General features: G+C 50.0%; 1 protein-coding gene across 2 annotated transcripts; it reads right to left on the bottom strand.

Moving 5' to 3' along the window:
• Positions 1-383: 383 nt before the first annotated feature.
• Positions 384-7,962, bottom strand: LOC114585543 (adenine phosphoribosyltransferase-like). Of its 2 annotated transcripts, none has more exons than XM_077919921.1 (6): positions 7,862-7,962; positions 5,732-5,921; positions 3,104-3,197; positions 2,142-2,288; positions 1,052-1,147; positions 384-905 (listed from the first exon to the last, which is right to left on the bottom strand). In XM_077919921.1, the coding sequence occupies exons 2-6, from the start codon at positions 5,852-5,854 to the stop codon at positions 748-750; spliced, it is 618 nt and encodes a 205-aa protein (XP_077776047.1). In that variant the 5' UTR covers positions 5,855-5,921; positions 7,862-7,962; the 3' UTR covers positions 384-747. The 2 variants fall into 2 exon arrangements, with proteins under 2 accessions (XP_077776047.1, XP_077776048.1); XM_077919922.1 differs by having other exon boundaries at positions 5,732-5,889; positions 7,862-7,961.
• Between the last annotated feature and the right edge of the window lie 8,889 nt (positions 7,963-16,851).

Here is a 16,851-nt window from a genome sequence, read left to right as displayed (position 1 = left end):
ATCTTCTTTTGAAGCCATCTAGTTTGGTGGCCATGCCTGCCTCCTGTGGCAGGGAGTTCCACAGTCTAACCCTGTGCTGTGTGAAAGGGCTGAACCACTCCTGAACCTTCCAACGAGAACAGGTGTGACTAACTTAGGTCCAGTGTGTCTTTGGGTAGAACTTGGTTGGGCACAACCCCACCATATTGTCCAATACTTAATTTCATGTTTTGCTGCTAGGAGGGGGAACTGTGGCCCTCCTGGCATCTCTGTGTGGCCCCAGGACCATGCAGGGGGTTGGACTAGATGACCCTTGGTGTCCCTGCGCTACAATTCCATAACACCCTCCTCTCCCCACAACATTCCCCTCTCCTCTCTGCACCTCAGGTCCTCCACCCAAGACCTCAGTGTGTGTTTTTTTAATGCAACGTGGAGCACTTTGTACATCAACGCTATCAAAGTTTAGCCGCGATTACAGTGGGTTGGGATGGATGACCCTTGGGGTCCCTCCGAACTCGGATTCTAAGTTTCACCGATTCAGCGGGTGGTTTATTAACTACACCGGGGCAGAAGAACACGGAGAAGGAACATTTTTTCTGATGGAGTGCCAGATAAGCTGGAAGGCACACAGGCAAGATTCCCAAACTGGTCTGGAGTTACGAGCTTGCAAGATCCCAGAGGGTAATGGCCCGGGAAGCAGGCAGAGTTTGCCACTATTGGGACGCCACGGGCCTCTGCGGGAAGCCATATACCTGTGCACCTTCCTCCCTACTGCGGTCCTTGGTTGGGGTTGAAGGCCTGGAAGGAGTCCAGCTGGTGAGCGTTGAACTGGGGCATCAGTTGGGGGGGCACACAATGCGCCCACTTGTAGTGGTCTTTCAGCCAGAGCCCGCCCTCGCTGTCCTCCACGCAGATGGCGGCGATGCCTGCAGGCAAGGTTGGGGGAAAGGCAGCGATCACCAGCAGTGTCAGAGCCAGGGTAGACTGCTCCTGCAGCTGGAGGCTCCACCAACCTCTATCGCTGCTAGGAATGCCAAGGGGGCCAAGCCCGGCCGTCTGCTCACTGACCCACCTGCCACTAGGCCGCCTTGTTCCTCCACCAGGCGGGTGGCGCTCCGCATCGTCCCCCCGGTCTCGACCCACTGGTCCACCAGCAAGACGCGAAGGCCTGGTCAGAAAGGGGGCAGAGGGCAAGGTGGGGTTAGTGTGCCAAGTTCCACCCCACCCCGCTCCTCACCTGAGAAGTTAAAAAAAAATATGTGGATCTGGAGCAATAGCTAGGAAACCTCAGTGCTGGATCAGGCCCAAGGGGGCCCAAGCGTAGGGTTGCCACATGGCAAAAAGAGCAGCTTGGGGAAATTTTGGAAAACCGGCAAAACGTCCGGGATTTTGAGGTTGATTGCCAACAACTTTTGAGTTTCATTTCCCAGAAAAAGCTCCGACACTTTGCGTTTGCTGAAAAAAAATCTTTTGCGTCCGGAGTATTTACTTCTAGAAATACGGCAACCCTGCCCAATGGGAGGCCCACAAGCTGGTCCTGAGCACAATTCTCCAGTGCCTGTATTCACAGGTAGACTGCTGCTAGACATGGAGGTTCTGCAATCACAATAGAGCTCCATAAGAAGAATCTGGATGGATCAGTCCGGCCTCCTGTTCTCACAGGGGCCAACCTGCAGTTTCTAGCAACTGGTATCCAGAAGGGTTTCCGCCTCCGACAGGGGAGGAACCTACTTATTAGCCATTTTTAGCATTCACCTCCATTAATTTGTATTTATAAGTGCAGCAGAAGATCCTGCCCACAGGCAGGAACTCAGGGCAACTGCAAAACTCTTCCCTCCTGCACCCGCAAAGGCATTTACTGCCTCTGATGGAGGAGGGCATAGATGGACCCCAGCTCCTGTCAATTCCAGTGGCCAGCAAGCTCAATGGTTAGTGGTGATGGGTACCCAGCCCTGACCCTCTATGTATGTAGACATCAGTTCCTTTGGGGAGGGAGAACTAAACAAGGGGAAATTCTTATTCTTATTATTTCAGGAAGTTTTAAATGTTTGACGTTGAATTATGTTTTTATATGTACTGGAAGCCGCCCAGAGTGACTGGGGAAACCCAGCCAGATGGGTGGGGATATAAATAATAAAATTATTATTATTATCTCTGCTCACCTGGCGAGATGGCGTCAGCCCGCATCTCCATCACCTTCTCACGAGCCTGGTAGTCCTTGTAGGGCTTCGAGAGAGTTTTCACGCACAGGTGCCCGGCTTTGCGTATGGCCAAAAAGCCCTTCTGGAGGGTGTGGGCGATGGCAGCGCCTGAGGGCGAGTTGAGAAGGGCAAAGGGGTGCCCCCCTGAATCGTGAGTTGCCACGCCATGCCCTCCCTAACCCCCAGCCCCAAATTGATTCATTTTGTTTTCACCAAACTTATCCCCAGGGTTCAACCCTCCTTGGAAAATACTCCAGCATCCTTTGCCATCATATTGAGAATGCAAAATAAAATAATAAAATAATAATACGGTAAATCCTTCCAGTAGCGCCTTAGAGACCAACTAAGTTAGTTATTGGTGCCAATAACTAACTTAGTTGGTCTCTAAGGTGGTACTGGAAGGAATTTTTTTATTTTATTTTATTTATTTTGTTTTGCGGACCAACATGGCTACCTACCTGTAACTGGGAATGCAGAATAGGTTTGCTGGAGAGGGAATGCCCTCTGCATGTGCTCAGAGGCATTTTTAGGAACATAAGAACAACAGAGGAGTCCTGCTGGATCAGGCCAAAGGGGACCCACCTAGTCTGGCAGGCTGTTCTCATAACCAGATGCCCCAAAGGAAACTTGCAAGAAAAATCTGAGCCCAGGAGTCCTCTCTCCTCCTGCGGTTTCCAGCAACTGATTTTCAGAAGCATTACTGCCTTTGACTAGGGAGGCAGAGCGCAGCCATTGCGGCTAGGAGCCATCGATAGCCCTCTCCTCCTCTGTGGCTTTGCCCAATGCACTTTTAAAGCAATCCAGGTCAGTGGCCATCCCTGTGGCAGGGAGTTCCACAGTTGAACTCTCCACTCCATCTCTTATCCCTTGGATCGCTTCTGCGTTGCTCTTTGCTCTCCGGCCAAGCCGAGCCCCCGACTCACCTAGGATGAAGCCCATTGCGTCAATGCCGGCAACCAGGTCGATGGGGTCACCCCGAAAGGTTTGCAGGAGATCTTCCACGCAGTCCTGCAAGGCCTGGCGAGATCAGAGAGGGAGGGAGAGTGACTGGGGGAGCGTCAAGGGCTCACAAATCTTCCCTTCTAATGGGAGCTTCCAGTTGCCATTCTAATTCTGTGTATTCCCAATATCAATGCGTATCATTAATCTCTATTATTACTATATCCCTAAAGATAAGGTCAGAGTCTTTTTATACGCAACAGCGGCCACAAGAGTACTTGTGGCCAGAAACTGGAAGAGCGAGGAGACTCCCTCAATGTCAGAGTGGCAAATTAAATTCTGCGAATATATTGAACGAGCCAAGATGACAGCGTCAGTTCGAATGCGATCAAAACAAGAATTAAGAAAGGAATGGTGGTGTAAATCTTTGGATAAGTACTTGGATTAAGCTAAGATGCAATGATTCTAGAACAGAGGATTGATTAATGTGATGAATAAATATGAACACAACGACAGAGTTTTAATGTAAGTGAGAAGGACATTGTGCAAGTGGGTGAGGGAAATCACATGGATATTTGGATAAAAGGCGAATGGGGTATAGGGTTAGATGTGGGGAATCCGTACATTTAATATAATATATGTTATGTACAGTGCTGAAATTAATGTGTAATATGAATTTCATAAATAAATAAAGATGGCAGGAAATCTCTACTTTTACGGTACTATTTTGTTGATGTTAATGTGTGTATGTGTCAGGGGTTCAGGGACAGAGGCACAGGCGAGGGAGGAGACGGAGAGCGAGGGGGAGGAATCCCGAGACAGCAAGGAAGAGGAGGACAATGAGTTGAGGGATTCCATGAGCCTTTCAAGTGATTCGGAGGATTCCCAGAGGGGGGCGCCTGTGGTCAGGTCGAGGGGAGTCACAGGGGAGACCCGTCAGGAGCAGGGGACCAGCAGGGGAACCCAGAGTGGGAGCTGGGAGTCGGGACCGGCTTCCACGCCAGAGCGCAGTGAAGGGGGTGGAGATTCCACAGTGACAGGAGGAGCAAGTCCGAAAGCAGAGAGGGAGGGGAGATCGGAGCAAGACATCCTCCCGGAAGGGGAGGGGAGTAGTGCAGGGAGTAGTGTAACTGTCAAGAGGAAAAACAAAAAAAATTCCTTGCAGTAGCACCTTAAAGACCAACTAAGTTAGTTCTTGGTATGAGCTTTCGTGTGCATGCACTGAAGTGTGCATGCACACGAAAGCTCATACCAAGAACTAACTTAGTTGGTCTTTAAGGTGCTACTGCAAGGAATTTTTTTTGTTTTGACTATGGCAGACCAACACGGCTACCCATCTGTAACTGTCAAGAGGAAAGTTAGAGGCTGCGAACGCGCGCCAAGTTCAAATGTGGAGGCGCGCGGAAGTACAGGGAGCCCGGAGGAGGAGCCAGGTCCCAAAGCACGCAGGAGGGGGGAAGAGCTGTCTGGGGATTCCGCGTCAGGGGAATCCAGGAGGGGCGAAACCCCAGGGGGCAGGAAGACCCTGCAGAAAAGGAAAGAAAGGAAGAGGTGGAGCAGCACAGCCCTCTTAAACTGGTGCAGAGGAGGGACTGACTCAGAGGGGACTTCAGCGGTCTAAGCGTAACAGACGTGGGGCTGCGCGCCTCGGCTGTGGAGCGAACAATGTACTGCAATAAACATCTTTGTATATAAACTGGACTTGGCGTTGGTCTCTTGTGAGCTGGGACCTGAGGCAGCCCTGACAGTATGTAATTTTTTCATTTATTCTGGGAGCCTTTTTTCCCAGCAGCACCATGGTAAATCTAGCAATGGGAAATTTCTCCACAGCCTGCTTTCCTTTGACGCCCTAAGCCAGGGGCCAGCAACCTTTTTCAGCCGTGGGCCGGTCCACCATCCCTCAGACCTTGTGGGGGGCCGGACTATATTTTGGAAAAAATAATAATGAACTAATTCCTATGCCCCACAAATAGCCCAGACATGCATTTTAAATAAAAGCACACATTCTGCTTATGTAAAAACACCAGGCAGGGTCAACAAATAACCCAGAGATGCGTTTTAAATAAAAGGACACTTTCTACTCATGTAAAAACATGCTGATTCCTGGACCGTCTGCAGGCCAGATTGAGAAGGCATTTGGGCCGGATCCGGCCCCCGGGCCTTAGTTTGCCTACCCATGTCCTAAGCACAGGCTTATTTTGTTTAATGGTTAATCCGGCCCTGACAACAGCCCTGTGAGGTAGGTTAGGCTGAGGGTCACACCCAGGGAGAGTTTCATGGCTGAGTAGGGATTTGAGTCCTGGTCCCTCCCAGGTCCCAAGATAACGCTCTAATCACTACACCGCACTGCCTCTTATCTTCTCCCATCTCCCACCTGAGAAAAGCCCGGTTCCACACCAGGCTCTCACCTTACAAAAAGCTACTTCTGTCCATTCACTCCCAACACTGTAATGCACCACCTCAGCTCCTAACCATAGAATCTGTAGAGCTGGAAAGGGACCTGTGGGTCATCTAGTCCAACCCCGCAGCACAATGCGGGGCTCAAACCTGCAAGCCTGAGATGAAGAGTCTCCTGCTCTACTGACTGAGCTATCCTGCGGTCCATCAGATACCTGGGGATGGCAGTAGAGGCGGGAGGGGTCCAGCCAGGCGAAGCTGGGGCCTTTGACGTTGGGGGCCATCAGCCCCAAATACCAGCCCTGCTCTCGTGGGTCGGGGACGTGTTTCAGATCCATGGAGACGTGGTTAGGGTCAGCAGATGGAGGAGAAGCTGTAAGGGAAGGTGGGGGGGGGGGTTGGGGGCTGGAGAAGAACACATGCAAAGGGATGCTTTCTATCGCAAGGTTCCTCGAGAGTCACCAGAAATCTTGCACCAATTGGAGAAGACTCTTCCACATTTCCTTGTGAGCTGCCTTTCCAGAGGTAAACCACATGTCGAAAAGGCTTCGCAGTTCCCTCTAACAGCTGCAAATGCACATTTAAGCATCGCTGAGAGCATCTCAGTAAGTCAATAATAATAATAATAATAATTAATAATAATAATTTATTTATACCCCACCCTCCCCAGCCAAGACTGGGCTCAGGGCGGCTAACACCAGATATAAAACAATTGCTTGAAATACAACTTAAAAAACAAGATTAATACAAAATACAACAGAATAAAACGATCCCCGCACAGGGACCAATAAAGGGGTGGACCGGACCTTCACGAGGACTAGAATATTTCTTGCTAGGAGTATCTGCTTTGCATGCAGAAGGCTCCACATCTCCAAGTCTGCAGAGCTGCCTGACACCCTGGAGAGCTTCTGCCAGTCAGTGCGAACAATATGGGGCTAGACAGACCCAACACTCTGACTCACTCTGGGGCAGCTTCCTATTTCTTTTTTTGGGGAAAGTGACCATTATGCAGAATCATGATGACTACAATATTTCTTTTGGGGGCTCAATGGCAGAACAAGAGGTCCACATTCTGGCTCAGGGCTGTAATCACCAGCTTACTGAGCAATTCATCCTGATTCGCTTGTGGGGACGTTGCAGCAAAACAAGAGTTATTTATTTATTTCTTAACAGTTACCTATCAGTTTATGGGGGGGGGGAGCCCTCAGAGCAGTTTACAAAAAAACCTAAAACAATAACATTAAGTTGATGGACTGTGCCGAAATGGCAAAATTAACTGGGAAACTCGGGAATCAAGAAGACAAGGTTTTTTTAAAAAAGAATGTGAAATGTTTATAATGTATATACAAAATAATTGTAAACAGGTCAAGACATTAGCAGGATTTTAAATACACTTGTAATGTAACAGAATGTATAGATAACTTAGGAAGATGAAAAATGGGAGAAGTATTGATAAGGAGTTGAAAATAGAATCAAATTGTACTGCTTTTTGATGGATGTATGTATGTATGTATGTACATTTATTCATATATATTTGAAAATCAAATACAAAGATTACTAAAAAAATACTGGAAAAAACCAATAGCATTATAAATCAGAAAAATTAACAGCAACAACAATAATTTAAAGCTTTCATAAAGTTAAAACAACAGTAGACTGGAAAGAGATTAAGACTTGCCTCAACTTTCTAAACAGCTGGGTAGTCTTGTCTGGAGAAAAGTAGGTTTAGCAGGCTTGGCCAAAAAGAGGACGCTGAAAAGGTATCAACAGGCAGGGAGTTCCAACGTTTAGGTGCTGCCATAGAATTGTGGAGTTGGAAGGGGGGCATCTAGCCCAACCCCCTAAAATGCAGGAACTTTCGGCCCAACATGGGGCTCGAACCCGTGACCCCGAGGTAAAGTGTCCCCCGCTCTGCCGACGACAGCGCTATCCCAGCAGAGTTATCGCACCCTTCCCAGCCTGTCACGCCCGACCCCTTTCCTTCCTCCCTGCAAAAACAGTCCAGTCTTTCCAGGGAAGCGAGATGGTTGTGCAAGAACCCCACCCGTCCCCAAACCGCCCTAGAATCCCTCCAGCTGAATTTGCTGGGATGAGCTGGAATCCTGCGTGGAAACAGCAACAGTCTGGAAGTTGGGCGTGGATTTCTTAAAGGAGGAATCAAATGTGGGCTGGATCCTGTTCCGTCCTTGCCTGTGGGTCTCTGCTCTCCGAAATAAATACATAAATGCCCACCCCAATAAACCCAACATTTCTCAAACGTCAGAGGCAGCCCCAGAATTCCCCTGGGGGGAGAAAACACCCCACAGCACACTAATTCCCATTCCCCCATGTGGCGTGCCCAGTACCTGGGAGAGGAGATCTGATCTTTGCCTCTTCCCAGGCCTCTTCCAGACAGACGGACACTCAGGAGGTGCTTTTTCCTGGGAGGCCAAAGGTGCTACTGGATCCAAGCAGAGGGACGGAGGGAGGGTGACAGAGGGCCACGGACAGTGACAGCTGGGGAAGCCCAGCCCCTGCCTGGCCAAGGTCCAGGCTCCAGGGCCAGCTCTGGCCTCACAGTTAAAGCTATTCACAATTCATTCACCACGAGGAGCCCAGGAGGGGGAGAAAGCAACAAGGGAGGTGCAGAGAAGCAGCGGAACAGGAGTAGGGCTCAATCCAGTTTGTTGGGAGGCTTGCAACAAACGCGCTTTCCTCAAAAGATCAGACTTCTTTGTGATAAGGAAAAGCAGCGGATAAATGCTGCCAGCCAGTGTTGGCAGCATGGAGACAGATGGAGCAATGCTTTGGCTCAGGAGAAGGCAGTACCCCATGCCCCAGAGGAAACCCACCAGATGGTTTCCTCGTTTCAGATGTGGGGCAAATCCTGCTTCAGCAAGGCTGAAGTCGTCCGAAGTCTTGTGTCTAGATTAAGGGAAGTGATAAAGGTAAAGGTAAAGGGACCCTTGACCGTTAGGTCCAGTCGTGACCGACTCTGGGGTTGCAGCGCTCATCTAGCTTTGTTGACCGAGGGAGCTTCCGGGTCATGTGGCCAGCATGACGAAGCCGCTGCTGGCGAACCAGAGCAGCGCATGGAAACGCCGTTTACCTTCCCGCCGGAGCAGGAACCTATTTCTCTACTTGCTTTCGAACTGCTAGGTTGGCAGGAGCAGGGACCGAGCAACGGGAGCTCACCCCGCTGCAGGGATTCGAACCACCGACCTTCTGATCGGCAAGCCCTAGGCTCTGTGGTTTAACCCACAGCGTCACCCACATCCAAAGGAAGTGATAGTCTGACTCTAATCTGCCTTGGACAGACCACCCCTGGAAGACCATGTCCAGTTCTGGGCACCACAATTTAAGAAGGATGTTGATAAGCTGGAAGGTGGGCAGAGGAGGGCAACCGAGATTACCACGGGTCTGATGAGGAACAGTTGATGGAGCTGGGTCGTATGTTTGGACTGGAAAAGAGGAGACTGAGAGGAGATAGGAGAGCCATCTTCAACTATCTCAAGGGCTGTCACAGGGAAGAGGGAACAAGATGGTTTTCTCCTGCTCTGGAGGGTAGGACTCAAACCCATGGCTCCAAGTTACGAGGAAGGAGATTCCGACTCAGCATCAAGAAGAACTTTCTGATGACAAGAGTTGTTCAACAATGGAAGAGACTCCCTCGAGAGGCAGGGGACTTCTCCTTCCTTGGAGGTTTTTAAGCAGAGGTTGGATGGCCATCTGTCCTGGATGCTTTTGCTGAGATTCCTGCATTTCAGCAGTTGGACTAGAGTACCTTTAGGTCCCTTCCAGCTCTTATGAGTCTATGATTCTATGAGGCTCGGGGGTGAGGTTGCCAGCTTTTCATAAGAGTGAAACTTTTCAGGGAACTTTTCTTAACAGTGGCTGGGTAGTTCTGTGGTGCTGGGATCATCCGTGAGTTCCCGGGATTATTATTTTGGGCGGGGTTTGGGGGGAGTGATATAAATGTCTGGGGCGGACAGACAGAGAGGTGGAAGGGACGTCCGTCTCAAATGCTGAGCAGGACTCTCAGATCAACGCCTGAGGGCGCCATTGGCTTGTCCTTTGGCTGAACTTCTTGAATAACCAGTGACCATCATGCTCAGATCTGCTACAGGAAGGAAGGAATCAAGGGAGCTAAGAACCTTCCTTCTTGCACAGAGTAGCACTGGTGGCAAGATGTGAGTGATAGAGTTGGAAGGGACCTCATGGGCTCATCTAGTCCAACCCCACTGCAGCGCAGGAACCACAGCTACATCTAACTTCACACACAAGTCTTTTGAGCAAAAACCCAAACTCTATATGCAGTCAAATGACATCAAGGTCGAGAACGGTGCCTGAAAATTCTCCCGCAGTGGCCACAGTGCTGGATTTACGTATAAACTAAACAAGCTATAGCTTAGAGCCCCACTCTCTTGGGCCCCCCCCCAAAATCAAATAAAACAACAACCTGGATGTACATTTCCAAAATATAAGATAAAAAACAATTAAAATAAAACCTACATACAGCAACAGTGTTTTGTTTTGCGTTGTGTGGGCTCCTGTGATGTAAGTAATGGGCCCTGCCTGCTCCCTAAAATTTCACTGATTTGCTCATTTCTATCTATAGGGTGTCTACATAATTGACTGGTTGCATGGCAACAACATGTGCAAATGGCTTTAGATACCTAGGTAAAGGTAAAGGGACCCCTGACCATTAGGTCCAGTCGTGGACGACTCTGGGGTTGTGGCGCTCATCTCGCTTTACTGGCCAAGGGAGCCGGCATACAGCTTCCGGGTCATGTGGCCAGCAGGACTAAGCCGCTTCTGGGGAGCCAGAGCAGCGCACGGAAATGCCGTTTACCTTCCCGCCTGAGCGGTACCTATTTATCTACTTGCACTTTGACATGCTTTCGAACTGCCAGGTGGGCAGGAGCAGGGACCAAGCAATGGGAGCTCACTCCATCGCAGGCCCAGGGTGAGAACTTCAGTACATAACACATCTAGTCCAGCCCCGTTATGCAGGAATATGCAAGTGGCCCATACAGAGACTGAACCCACAATGTTGGTGTTATCAGCACCATGCTCTAACCACCCGAGCTAACTGGCAGCCTCTCTAGTCAGGACTGGGAAAAGACCCTTCTCTGAAATATCAACAAGCTGCTTCTGCCTGTCAGTGTAGGCACTACTGAGCTAGATGGACCTGACTGTGAAAAATTAGGACAGCTTCCTCTTTAAATCAACCCTTTATTCATAACCATGTGGACTGGAACCTGACTTTGTTTTTAGGGAAAGGGTCATAGCTCTGTGGTAGCGCACCTTGCCGATAAGCGAGCAAGCTTCAAACCTACACAGGACTCTTTGCCGAAAAGTGAGCAAGCTTCAAGGTCCCACAAGATCCCAGTTTTTCTTGGGGTGGTGGTGGTGGGGAAACCAGACTTCTGGTTCCCTCGGGGCCAAGTTCTAGCATGTCTCTGAATCCTGCACCCTCTTTTTTTTTTAGCTTGCACTTAGTGGGGAGCCGCCACCCCCTGAACCAGCCAATCCTTTGCTCCGCTGAACTACTGGGATGAAATCCAGGCAGGCCTTGCCAGGGACACCCCCTCGCTTTTCTCCTGCGGCACACAATGCGTTTCAAGGAACACATTTACAATTCAGATCAGTAGGCCAGCGCAGAGGGGGGTCCTGTCTGGAAGTGGCAGAGCCAAGCAGGGAAGCTCCTAAGCTGTAGGGGAGAGCAAGAGAGGAGGGCTGCAGACCGTCTCCCCTCTCCCGCAGCAGAACTGCAGATTTATTCCTCTTGCACTTCCTTGCTAGAGTCATCGTCAAGAAGCGGCTTTGTCGACAGAGCAGGAGGCTGAGCTCACTGAGCTTTGCAGAAATATTAAAACAAACCGTTTTGTTAAACGAATGGGGGGCTATCAGGGGCCTGCCAGCCACAAGACCCCTCTTCTCCCGCCCTCCCGTTGGAGGCAGCAAATGCCTCTGAATGCTAGTTTTGGGGAATTGCAAGGGGGAGAGTGTTGCTCTTGTGCTGAGGTCCTGCTTGTGGACGTCTTCCCTTTGGGGCACCTGAGAGCCCACTGTGAGAACAGGCAAAGGTAAAGGGACCCCTGACCATTAGGTCCAGTTGTGGCCGACTCTGGGGTTGCGGCGCTCATCTCGCTTTACTGGCCGAGGGAGCCGACGTACAGCTTCCGGGTCATGTGGCCAGCATGACTAAGCCGCTTCTGGCGAACCAGAGCAGCGCACGGAAACACCGTTTACTGTCCCACTGGAGCTGTACCTATTTATCTACTTGCACTTTGACGTGCTTTCGAGCTGCTAGGTTGGTAGGAGCAAGTCCTAGGTTCTGTGGTTTAACCCACAGCGCCACCCGCGTCCCTCTGGCTGGGGAGGGCAGGGTATAAATAAAATTTATTTATTTTTATTACTATTATTATGATTCTTTTCCTTCCCCAATGCTGCAACTTTTCTTCCTCCTCCCCTCTGTAGGGGAACTGCACCTTCTGGGGCCTGATGTGCGCTGTGATCAGCTGCGGTCCCTGCATTGCAGCGGGTTGGGATGGATGACCCACGGGTCCCTTCCAGCTCTACAACTCCAGGATTCAAAGCAGCCTTCGTTTTTTGTCCAGCCCAAGACGCAAGTGGGTTGCATAACTTTCCCCAGGATCCACACACAAACCCCCCCACACAGAGGGCTTTCTTAGAACACTTCTGGAGAAACCAGCTCAGCACCAGAGCCGGCTTGCAGGGGTCCCTCCAGTCCACCAGGGCAGGCGGGGGTCACCTCGTTGACCCGGGATGGCGGGCGCAGCTTTCTGGACAAAGAGCTCTGTCCCGAAGGGGCCTGAAAGGAAGGAATCCCAAAGGAGGCCGCGTCCTACGGGCCCTCCGAGATCACCCCATCTCAGTTGCCACAGCGACCGGCCTCAGCCCACCCTCTTGGAAGCCAGTCATGAATCTGAGAAGGGGGGGCTGCCGAGGTAACTCTCGGTCAGTCCCAGGAACAGCAGGAGGGAAGGAAGCTGCTGAAGAGCTAACCCTTTCGTCCTCAGGCTGCTCCAGGGGGAGAAAGGCTGCCAGCCTGGACCTGCACTCAGGGCTGATTTCCTTCAGAATGGAGAGGTTTGATCTTCTTGCACCCATAGGTGCACCCATAGCGCACCCAAAAGGCTCCTCTGGATGCATCATGGAGGCCCTTGAAGCTGACCCAGAAACTCCAGCGGGTGCAGAATGCCGTGGCGAGACTCCTTACGGGGTCCTTGCCGTGGGATCACATTCACCCGGTGCTATACCAGCTGCACTGGCTCCCGGTGGAGTACAGGATCAGGTTCAAGGTGCTGGTTTTGACCTTTAAAGCCCTATACGGCTTAGGACCCTCGTACCTACAGGACTGCCTCTCCTGGTATGTCCCATGTAGGACCTTACGGTCTTCAAATAAAAACATCTTGGAGGTCCTGGGCCACAGGGAGGTTAGGCTGGCCTCAACCAGAGCCAGGGCCTTTTCAGTACTGGCCCTGACTTGGTGGAACGCTCTGTCCCAAGAGACCAGGGCCCTGTGGGACTTGACATCTTTCTGCAGGGCCTGCAAGACAGAGCTGTTCCGCCAGGCCTTTGGCCAGGGCACAGTCTGACACCCTCCTTTGGTAATCCTCACAGAACTCTAGTCCAATGGTTGCCATTAATTTGATTCTGTGTCCAGGGCAGCTGTTTACCAGCTCCATCTGGTACGTAGGCTGAGACCCTATCTGCCTGCGGACTGTCTCGCCAGAGTGGTGCATGCTCTGGTTATCTCCCGCTTGGACTACTGCAATGCACTCTACGTGGGGCTACCTTTGAAGGTGACTCGGAAACTACAATTAATCCAGAATGCGGCAGCTAGACTGGTGACTGGGGGCGGCCGCCGAGACCATATAACACCGGTCTTGAAAGACCTGCATTGGCTCCCAGTACGTTTCCGAGCACAATTCAAAGTGTTGGTGCTGACCTTTAAAGCCCTAAACGGCCTCGGTCCAGTATACCTGAAGGAGCGTCTCCACCCCCATCATTCTGCCCGGACGCTGAGGTCCAGCGCCGAGGGCCTTCTGGCGGTTCCCTCATTGCGAGAAGCAAAGCTACAGGGAACCAGGCAGAGGGCCTTCTCGGTAGTGGCGCCCGCCCTATGGAACGCCCTTCCAGCAGATGTCAAAGCGATAAACAACTACCTAACATTCAGAAGACATCTTAAGGCAGCCCTGTTCAGGGAAGTTTTTAACATGTGATTTTACTGTATTTTTGGTTTTTATGGAAGCCGCCCAGAGTGGCTGGGGAGGCCCAGCCAGATGGGCGGGGTATAAATAATAAATTATTATTATTATTATTATTATTCTGAATTGATTTTCGAATGTATCGGTTTTAGAATGTTGTGTTACTTTATTGTTGTTAGCCTCTCTGAGCCCGGCTTCGGCTGGGGAGGGTGGGATATAAATAAAATTTTATTATTATCATTATGGCTCTTTCAGAGTGTGAAGAGAGGAACTCTGTGGAAGGTGGGGTGAAGACTTCCATGGTGCCAAGTCCAAACATCTTCCCAACAGCCTCTGAAATGCTAATTCACCCAGTGTTTTATCATCTGACAGTTCTCGATTTCCACATTGGACAAATGTGACGTCTCTGCATCTGATCGTTGACCTGCAATGGTGCTTTGACAACAACAACAACAACAACAACAACAACAACAACAACAACAACAACAAATAATAATAATAATAATAATAATAATAATAATAATAATAATAATAATAATAATAATAATTTATTGTTATTTATACCCCACCCATCTTGCTGGGTTTCTCCACCCACTCTGGTCTGCTTCCAACAGACTATTAAAATACAATAACCTATTAAACATTAAAAGCTTCCCTAAACAGGGCTGCCTTCAGATGTCTTCTAAAAATCTGGTAGTTGTTTTTCTCTTTGACATCTGGTGGGAGGGCGTTCCACAGGGCAGGCACCACCACCAAGAAGGCCCAAGTCCAAACATCCTCTGAACAGCCTCTGAAATGCTAATTCACTGAGTGTTTTACCATCTGACGGTTCTCGATTTCCACACTGGACAAATGTGACCTCTCAGCATCTGACCGTTGACCTGCAATGGTGCTTTGACAGCGTTCGACGCCTGACATGCAATGGTGCTTCGCCTCTGTCAGCATTTGGTAGGAAAACGTGCAGTGTATGTGGCAGGTGGCAGCCTTCTGAAACTTCACAAGGTTTGTAAATCCCTATTTAATGGTTGCCCATTGTGGCAACCAAAGCATCACAAAATAGTGTGTGGATTTATCCAAAACTAGGCATCAGGCTTGACACAACCTTGATGTCAGAAAGTGAGGAGGAATTAAAGAACCTTTTAATGCAGTGAAAGAGGAGAGTGCAAAATATGGTCTGAAGCTCAACATCAAAAAAACGAAGATCATGGCCACTGGTCCCATCATCTCCTGGCAAATAGAAGGGGAAGAAATGGAGACAGTGGGAGATTTTACTTCCTTGGGCTCCATGATCACTGCAGATGGTGACAGCAGCCACGAAATTAAAAGACGCCTCCTTCTTGGGAGAAAAGCAATGACAAACCGAGACAGCGTCTTAAAAAGCAGAGACATCACCTTGCCAACAAAGGTCTGTATAGTTAAAGCTATGGTTTTCCCAGAAGTGATGTATGGAGGTGAGAGCTGGAACATCAAGAAGGCGGATCACCGAAGAATGGATGCTTTTGAACTATGGTGCTGGAGGAGACTCTTGAGAGTCCCATGGACTGCGAGAAGATCAAACCTCTCCATTCTGAAGGAAATCAGCCCTGAGTGCTCACTGGAAGGACAGATCGTGAAGCTGAGGCTCCAATACTTTGGCCACCTCATGAGAAGAGAAGACTCCCTGGAAAAGACCCTGATGTTGGGACAGATGGAGGGCACAAGGAGAAGGGGACGACAGAGGACGAGATGGTGGGACAGTGTTCTTGAAGCTACAAGCATGAGTTTGACCAAACTGCGGGAGGCAGTGGAAGGCAGGAGTGCCTCGTGTGCTCTGGTCCAGGGGGTCACGAAGAGTCGGACACGACTAAACGACTCAACAACAACAACAACAACAACAAAGTCATCAGGCTAGGAAGTAAACAAAAGCTGGTTGGTGCCAAAGCTTTCACATTTGTTCTTTGTAAATGGTGTAGAGATCGCATGTCAAGTATATTAGTGGTGCTAAAAACATATTTTGGGGACATTTTGGTTGGCCTAATGAAGACTTTGCCCCAATATGGATTTTGGAATGAAGACCCCACTGAAATCTGGAACATTAAAGTACCAGCTTTGCAGCTGGAATCAAATTCAGTTGTGGATGCTTATGTGGCATTGAAATATTTTTGCAAATATTCCTTTCCAGGCCTATGGCAAGGGGAGCTGGGATGTGTGACATGCCTTGCAGACGTGTGTGGGAATGCCAGCCTCTCGATCTGGGGCACCAGCCAGGCCCACACCTGCAGCTCTGACTTTTTCACTGCCAACACAATGCCCACCCTGTTTTGCTGTGCTTCCTGCAAAGGGACCTTAGGGCCCCTTCCTTCAACTGTTGTTGTTGTTTGTATACCACTCTTCATCTGTAGATTTCAGGGCAGTTCACAACATGAAAATACAAAATGAAAACACAAAATGCACAATAAAAGAGAAACAAACCAATAACCCCCCTCCCATAAACACACTTGAAAGGCCATTGATTGTTTAATCAGCCTGGGAGAAGTGGAACATTCGCCTGGTGCCTAAAGATATGCAATGAAGGTGTCAGGCGAGCCTCTCTGGGGAGAGCATCCCACAGACGGGGAGCCACCCCTGAAAAGGCCCCGTTCTCGTGTTGCCACTCTCTGGACCTCAGACGATGATCACAAATGTTTGTTCTCATGTCAAGGTGAGAACCTGAGTCGTCTGTGTGCTCCAAGCTAGTCCATCCTATAGCTGAACCATCACCTTACAACAGCTGGCAAGGAAGACTCCTACCTTTTACAGGACTGGGGTGTTTTCTTGGAATCTAAACTATAAGTATGCCCAAAACCATGAGCTATGATTCAAGGATCATTTGGCTGTGCTTCCTGGAATTGCAGGCGATTGGACTGGACCTTTGCGGTCTCTTCCACCTCGAACCCCCCACGATTCCTCGATGGTGCCCAGACGCACCTGCTGAGCCATCCAGCGCAGCTGTCAAGTGAAGAACTACGTCCGCCACCCCGGACTAAGAAAAGCCTGCGCTTTCTGCTTCCTAGAGCTGGGAGCCCGTCGAGATTTGGAGCGGGGGAGAGGGAGGGAGGGAGGGAGGGCTCCGGCCCCTCCCCTCTCCGCGGATCAGGCCA

The sequence above is a fragment of the Podarcis muralis genome, chromosome 15, assembly GCF_964188315.1.
Source record: "Podarcis muralis chromosome 15, rPodMur119.hap1.1, whole genome shotgun sequence".
NCBI classification, from domain to species: Eukaryota; Metazoa; Chordata; class Lepidosauria; order Squamata; family Lacertidae; genus Podarcis; species Podarcis muralis.
The sequence above is the reverse complement of the archived record's forward strand: the minus strand, read 5'-3'. Positions and strand labels throughout refer to the sequence as shown.